Source organism: Filicampus tigris, chromosome 7 (assembly GCF_054856515.1).
Source record: "Filicampus tigris isolate MCC_2025a chromosome 7, RoL_Ftig_1.0, whole genome shotgun sequence".
Lineage (NCBI taxonomy): Eukaryota > Metazoa > Chordata > Actinopteri > Syngnathiformes > Syngnathidae > Filicampus > Filicampus tigris.
The window spans coordinates 23,185,077-23,192,698 of NC_141223.1; the positions used below are offsets into that span (position 1 = coordinate 23,185,077).

Consider the following 7,622-nt stretch of genomic DNA (forward strand, 5'->3'; position numbering starts at 1 on the left):
GAGAGACACACACCGGACACTTTATTAGGCACACCTGCTCATTCCAATTCAGGGTAGCAGGGGAGTATTTTTTATTTAATTTACTTTAAAACATATGTCATGCTTTGTAACTCTTACAACGATTTACAATACATATTGTTAAACAAATCGTTTTGGTCAAAAGTAATCATTATCATCTTTATAAAAGCAGATTTCTCAATAGATGATATACCTAAGTGACCGGGTGCTGCCATTTCTTCAATTTGACATCTCCAGGTCACATTAGCATCAGCAGCATTAAAACATTCCGAAGATTCACTTGAATAGTTGCATACAATAATGAAAATGGAAATGAATGTTGTACTCCATGTAGTATATTTGAGGGTTCCCTGTTTTTCAATAACACATAGGATGAAAAGTTAGTATGACTATTCTCATGAGATTATAATTTTTTTTCTCCCCGCGCAAAAAAATTATTCTCTAAACAGGCACATTTTGTATTCTTATGGCGCACATGCCAGGTTTATGAGGAGGGCTCTTGGAAAAAATTCTCCCCACACCCCAAAAAAGTTTGACACGCACTGTGGTAAAGCTGAATAGTGAATTCCCTGATCGACTGGTTGTGGGTGCACCCGGTGCGGGTGTCAGCGTGGCGTGGCAACGAGCTGGTGTCGTCGCGGTGTGTTGGCGAAGCTGCTGTACTCGGGGGTCAGGTCAACGCTATCTGGACCACCCGGGCAGGAAAAGCTGAAATGTTGCAGCAGCGTCACCAGGAAGATGAACAGTTCCATGCGAGCCAGAGACTCCCCTACGCACGCTCGTTTCCCTGAAAGGACACACACGCACGCACACACACACACACACACACACGCACACTTTGAGGGGTGTCAAAGTGGGTCAGTGCCCACCCACGGACACGCTCTGCCCACCCAAAGAAAACTGGATGTAGTTCTGATGAATGGGATATAGAAAAATCAAAATCAAATCAACTTTTGTTTAGTCCAAATCACAACAACAGTTATCTCAATTAAGGAGAAAACAAAACACGTTGGAAGGTGTGAACGTTTCATTCCAGAAAGCCTCAAGACTCAAGGCACCCTCTGCGCCGCATGTAGCAAAGCAGCCGGAGAGTTTAGACACTGCACAAGACATTTCGGTCTCGAATGCCAAGATAGTCTTAAGATGTCATTGTAGCCTTTTAATGTTGCTGTCACAGGACAGCACATTTCAGTCCAGGCCACCTTTATAGTGCACAGAGTCAAGACACCCTTTGCCAGCGGCATCAAGCACGCACATACCTGCTGCAAAAGGCATGAAGGCCAGGTTCTTCTTAAAGTTGCCGTTGTGGTCCAAGAAGTGTTGCGGATTGAAGGACTGAGGCTCGGCCCACTGCGTCTCGTCTTTCAGCACAGAGTGCAACAGGGGCACGATGATGGTGTTCTGTTGAAGACTGACATTCGGACAACAAGAACCAAACCAGGGCACGAGGACCGCTCGCCGAGGAGTACCTTGGGGATGACGTAACCTCGGAAAGAGATGTCACGGAGCGCGTAGTGCGGCAAGCTGAACGGGACGATGTCCAGGAAGCGCTGCACCTCGTGGACGACGGCATCTGTGAAGGGCATGGACTTCCTGTCCTCCATGTTGACGCATCGCTCTCGTCCAATAACTGCGTCAATCTCTTGCTGCATTTTCTCTGCACAAAACAACCCCCAAAACAAACCCATTCAGGTCGTGGTAATTTACCAAAAAAATCAATTTTAGGTATCTTGGCTTCAGACAAATATTTATTGGGTAAAGAGGAGTTTGCGCACCTGGCTGCACGTTTTGGCTTCAGCATTGGTCAGCGTGCTTCCTGGTGTGACGTGTCTTAAGATGGGCAAGGAAACTTTCAAAGTAAAACTGTGTCTATTCTCCGCCTTTTTTCCGCCAGTGAAGAATGGTAGCCCAGATGTGTGGGCCCAACACTTTTTAAACACATCACACCAGGAAGCCGTACACCTCTGATGCAAATCCCAAGCGTCAGCTGTTTATGTTAGCCAGGTTAGATAACTTTTCTTTACCCTCACAAGAAATGTAACACTTATCACCAAAGAACACATGATGAACGCAATGATGTAATCTGAAAACGTTGAATGGAGGCATCTGGTTTCTTCTCAAATTTAGAACTGAAGAAGTCTTTTGGATTACAGGTCTTTAAACGCCACATTTTGGGGCTGTTAGGTCCTAGCCACGTGTGTTTGCCCTGCGGGAACTTGGACCTTGTACTCCGGGATGTTTGATGAGCACGCTGAGGGCGTATCGGATGGTGGAGCTACTGGTCTCGGTTCCCGCCAAGAAGAGATTCATTACTGTGGCCACCAGGTTCTCGTAGAAGAACTCGCTGGACTCGTTGTGCTTCTCCTGTTGGGGCGAATGCGGTCACAACTGATACTGCTGATCCACTACTTCCATAACAAGAAAAGAGTGAGCATTCCAAGGGTTAATACTTTAGTTACACTGCTTGTTGCGAGACCAATACGTGCTTTAAAAGTCATCAGTAAAATCTTCAAATCAATTCAACAAGAAGCGTAGCTGTTGCATTCTGTCCTCACAACTGACTTTGGATGTTCTTTCCGACCTGTTCGATGCGGTTGAGGAAGCAGTCGATGTAGTCTCGTGGCGCGGAGGGCTCTAAGGAGTCTTGGTGCTGCTGGATCTTCTCCTTGATAAAAGATCTCACCAACTCCATGTGGCTAAACACCTTGTGCTGACGACCGGGAAGGCGCTCGGTCAGCCAAGGAAAAATGTTGTACATCTGTTGAAGAATCCAGTCATTGATATACTGTACACGACTCATAAAAAGTTTCTTATTGGACTTCTGGGAGAAATTTTAGCTTTAAGCTAAAATGCAGTACAGTGCGGGTGCCCAATGTGTGATTCAGAAATCACAGCAAGAATTGTTTTATAGGTTGAAAAAAAAACTATTTCATCCAGTGACAATGTGAGGGAGGGTGGGATTTCAACAGACACCAGCAAAATCACAGCAAAAGGAGTAACACATGCCAAATACGCAATTCAGAAATCCTAGCCAGAAGTGTTTTATAGGTCGAACAAAGTTCAGTACTTTAGTACTTTGTTCAGCGAGGCATCAAAAGCCAGCCAATGTTGAGACAGTTGAATGTATTCAAATTTGAGAAGTTATTACAAACCTAAGCCTCATAAATACGTGAATTTACACTATCAGCGGGAAGCTTCTTTTTTTTTTCAGGCTGTAAAAAGTTGACCATTTTGTCCAGTGATGCATAAATAGTTACTGAAAATCCTGCCACAGAAACCCAAGTCTCTGTCTCACAAGAGTAACGTGTGCCTAATATTGAATTCCCAATAACATAATTTGCTTTTTGTGTGTTTTTGTTGTTGTTGTCGATACATTGCAGTGCCACTCGCCTGCCCAAGAGGGCTGGCCAAAAACTGTATCATTTCTGAAATGATGGCGAGCAGCCGCAGGAAGTTGGCATCCTCGTAGTCAAAGCGTTGGCCAAACACCAAGCAGCAAATCACGTTGGACACAGTGCAGCTCAGCAAAAACGAAGGGTCGAAAGGGGTGGCTGGATGGGGTGAGATAAGAAAAAAGAAAGTGCATTGATGGAAATACATCATGGATTTCACACACTGATGTCATCAGAGGCAGTCAAGGGCTCTGTAGTATGTGCTGAGAGCATTGTTTTCAATAATACAGCCGCATAATTTATTGCAATTGTGGCAGAATGAGATGCATTTGCCCCCTGGTGGTAAGTGCACAGCCCTGCCCTAATCAATTAGCCAATCAGCAATTGAGGTTTCCCTTGTTGTGCCCTCCTCTTGATCTTTGGTTCTGAGGTCCGCCCACTTCTGGGTTGTCTCATTTGCCTCCGTCCGTGTGCCCTGCCAATACAGGTAATGTAGAGGCTCCTTAAATCTTTTTTTTTTAGTACCCGGAGCTAAAATCGTTGGATTTAATTTTAGACTAGGTGTCTTACCTAGCCGTTCTGCAGCCCTTGTGGGGGAATCCCAGTCACCTGCACGCATGCAGGTTTGCCCTCGTTGCCGCTCTTAATTGAGTCCAGGGAGCGGTTGTTGCTTCCCTCCTGTCTCCTGGCTGGTATTGTTATCTACACAGCCGATCGGTATGTATGGCACATGGCCACCCGTTTACCACTGCATTTAACTACAGTAATTAAGACGGAGTTAAAATTTATTTTCCTCTGGACATTTTCTAGCGGGTATAGACTACGGTGGCCCATGAGAGTCGGCTGCTCCGGAGACACGGCTGCTTTGCTTTTATCGTGCTTCACCTAACGCTGGACTGTTTTAACTGGATCTTCTTTTTGTTACGTCTTCGTGTAGCTCGCATGCCGCGCCGCCGTTGAGCGGCCGACCCAAACTGCGCACCCCGGGGGTTTGGGAGGTGGCGATATAACCTGGCCGGTGCTCGATATAGATACTATCCTGGGCACACTCGACGTCAACATTTGATTCCTTTTTGTGTGCTGTTTTTAACACTTGTTTTAAGAGTATTTGCCAGTTGCGATTTTTAACCGATTGTTTATTGGTTCTTGCTGTGGTGTTTTTGTTTCTTCGTTTGTTGCAGGACTGGAGGCTTGCGGTGGCGGCCAGGTTCGGGATTCTTGTTTTGCTGTGTCTGTTAATAGATCACTGTTTCTGACTTCCGGGAATTCTACTTTTCGTGCGTGCGCTATTGTGCGCCACCGGTAAGCTCCAGCCCTGCTGTGTCAATGACATGTTTTGTTTACTATTTCATTTCAAAGTTATTGATTCTGTTTGAATAACAATTGTATATTTATTTTGAACTACGCCTCATGCTCGCTCTCAGTAAAACGAACCTGAGTGCCTTACGGGTTAGCTTAACTTTCCTTGGGTAAATTCCCAAGGTGGCGTTGTCGGGTATATATTTTGATTGTCCCTAACTTCACCCATTGCATGATAAATTTGACAAACACTCAACTGCCGCACTTTTTTTTTTTTTTTTTTACTACGGCTCGTTGGCACCAGGGTTTAGGGTCTGGGACCAAAGCTGAAGAAGCACTGAGTTAGGTAATTACAGAGTGGATTTCCTAAAGCACCTGTATAATTATCAATGTGGGCCCTCATGTGTTGGCTCTCCTCCTGGATCCACTCCTCCATCCCTTTGCGGCCCATCCCGAAATCCCGGAGTGTTGTCAGGGTGAAACGTCGCAGCTGACGCCAGCGCTCGCCATTGGCGATGCCCAAACCTGACAAAGGAAAAACTCAAATCACACTAAGATGACCTCAAATATATACAGTACAATGCCAGTTTTCTGACATTAAGCAACGCTTTTGTATGCTTGCGTTCAATGTTTTAGACTATACCCGAACATTTGCGAGTAATTGATGCTCACCCAAAAAGGTTTGTAAATGTGCATGGATGGCAGCGAAACACTTTTCAATGAAACAATGAAATGTAGTGCCGACTATAGCAATAGTTCAAATTTGAGGCCAGTTTTCTCATCGCATGAAAGTAAACTTTTAGGACACAGCTCACCGTAGCCCCTGGTGGCTTTTAAGAGAAAGGGCAGTTGCATTCTGCCGGTGAAGTCGTCGGCCTGATCCACCAGAGCCTCTTTGACGGTCTCGTAACCCACCAGGACCACCGTGCGCTGCCAGCCCAGGTGCACCGTCATCACTGGGCCGTACGTTTCACTTAGCTGGAAACAGTCCAATGTTACAAAACTAATGTTAAATGCTATATTTATCTTAATAAAAACATACAGATTGGATACAATTACTTGTTGGCCCACATATGTCAATTTGCATTGTTTGTTAACATTAGGCTAGGTGGACTTTGTTAGGAAGTTATGTCCTGGCTTGGTTACATTTTCAAGGGGTCATTTTCTTTTATGTTTAACTGATAGAGTCAATAAACAGCCTGAAGACTAGAAAAATGTTCACTATCATACAAGTAAACAAGTGTAATACTTTTTGTGAAGCAAAATTCATATTTTCAGGAAATAGTGTCATCTTTAAAGTGGAAGTCAACCCAAACATTTTTTTTTTCAAGAATATGTTCTATACAGGCCCACTAGTTGAACAAGGCATTTTGGTAAATATTTTTTTGTTTGTGGAATAAGAGTTAATCCACCCGTTTTTAGCCATCTCTTGGGGTGGCCATTTTGTCACTTCTGTCGACTGAAAACGACATCACAGTTGCCCAGGGCTCAGCCTCAGAAAATAGGTGAGCTGTGATTGGTCGTTACTTAAGCCCTGAGCAACTGTGATGTAATTTTCAGTCGACAGAAGTGACAAAATGGCCGCCCCCTGAGATGGCTAAAACTGGTGGATTTTGCTGCTTAACTCATATTCCACAAATGCAATATTAATTGTCATCTCAAATAGTGGGCCTACATAGAACATATTCTGGAAAAAAAAAAAAAAGAGTTTGAGTTGACTTCCACTTTAAGTCTAATAATACGAGATTAAAATTTTATTTTGGGTTGGTTAAAAACATCCCACATGTAAACAAGAAAACAGTCTCATTTACCTCTGTGATTTAATTTGATAGAAAATTCTGATTTTCATGAAAAAAAGCCATAGAGTTTTTTCATTCAATCAGTATCACAATCCAGAAGAATGCAGTTTAGAAAAAAAATGTTGTCGGCTTTATTTTTTTTATATTAAATGTATGATTTATTTATTTAGTGTAGATAAATTGAGTGCTTAAGTGCAGTCCACATGTTTAAATATCATGGACTCATGACGCATGAAAAATTGAAGTTAACCCACAGATTTGTTTGCATGATTGTTGTAATCTGGTTTATGACTGACTGACTTATGTTTTTCAAATGTGGTAGAAATTGTTTTTAAAAAGTTGTTGTAGTGAACGCTTAAGACAAAATCAAAATGTTTAAATTTTAGTTAACTCTAATTGCAGTATTTAACCGAAACATAAACTAAACCGATAAGACTTTGATATAGGATAAATATGTCCATTGTCTATTGCAATACTGATTAATTTATTGCTTGCATTTGTTAAATAATACAAGTAAGAGAACTTTGAAAGACTAATTGCATATTATATCGCAATGTTGAGGATATCACAATTATTTTTCATTGTTCAGCCCTAGTTTTAAACATGTGTAACTGTTAATATGATGGTGCTGCAGCATCTCACCTTAAGGAGGCTTTTAAAAGGAACGTGTTTGTCAATTTGTGGCAGGTTTCCTATGAGAGGCAGCGCGAGCGGGCCTGGAGGAAGCCCACCCTTCCCGCCGCTCTGGTTTTTGTTGTAAAGTAACCAGAGCAGAGCCAGCAGGACCCCGAGCAGCAAGACGGCCACAGAAAGCTCCATGACGAACGCTCGCACACACGGCGGGAGAATTCTCATGTGGGACGTGCAGGAGGAACAGGTCAGGGTGGTCACATGACTCTTTGCAAATTGCACCTTTGCCCGCATTCCTTCTGCCAGAATAAACAAGTCAAGTTTGACCTCAATCGAAATGGGCCAAAACAATTACACTCCAGCTTAAGTTCATCAGAGGTCTAAAAGATTAACCCTATAGTTGTTGTTCTTATTTTTATTATTTCAAATGTTGCATTACTCAAATTCTTTTTCACAAGCATAAAATCAAAGTCATATTTTTTTC

At 43.1% G+C, this 7,622-nt stretch overlaps 1 protein-coding gene and 1 long non-coding RNA gene across 2 annotated transcripts; both read right to left on the minus strand.

Moving 5' to 3' along the window:
• Nucleotides 1-47: 47 nt before the first annotated feature.
• LOC147145200 (cytochrome P450 2F3-like) lies at nucleotides 48-7,374 on the minus strand. The gene is made up of 9 exons (XM_086035307.1): nucleotides 7,151-7,374; nucleotides 5,525-5,687; nucleotides 5,085-5,234; nucleotides 3,409-3,569; nucleotides 2,600-2,776; nucleotides 2,241-2,382; nucleotides 1,488-1,675; nucleotides 1,278-1,419; nucleotides 48-805 (listed from the first exon to the last, which is right to left on the minus strand). Exons 1-9 carry the CDS (start codon nucleotides 7,361-7,363, stop codon nucleotides 624-626), a joined length of 1,518 nt encoding a protein of 505 aa, XP_085891433.1. The 5' UTR covers nucleotides 7,364-7,374; the 3' UTR covers nucleotides 48-623.
• Nucleotides 3,696-5,078, minus strand: LOC147145201 (uncharacterized). The gene is made up of 2 exons (XR_015087428.1): nucleotides 3,981-5,078; nucleotides 3,696-3,885 (listed from the first exon to the last, which is right to left on the minus strand). It is a non-coding gene; the product is annotated as an uncharacterized LOC147145201 (long non-coding RNA).
• Nucleotides 7,375-7,622: the final 248 nt, after the last annotated feature.

Coding starts and splice junctions, on each gene's coding strand:
- LOC147145200 (XM_086035307.1), bottom strand. CDS start 7,363: ATGAGAATTCTCCCGCCGTGTGTGCGAGCGTTCGTCATGGAGCTTTCT. Junction 2,777..3,408: donor TGGCCAGCCCTCTTGGGCAG/GCGAGTGGCACT, acceptor ATTCTTCAACAG/ATGTACAACATTTTTCCTTG. Junction 806..1,277: donor CTTCATGCCTTTTGCAGCAG/GTATGTGCGTGC, acceptor GTGTCCTTTCAG/GGAAACGAGCGTGCGTAGGG.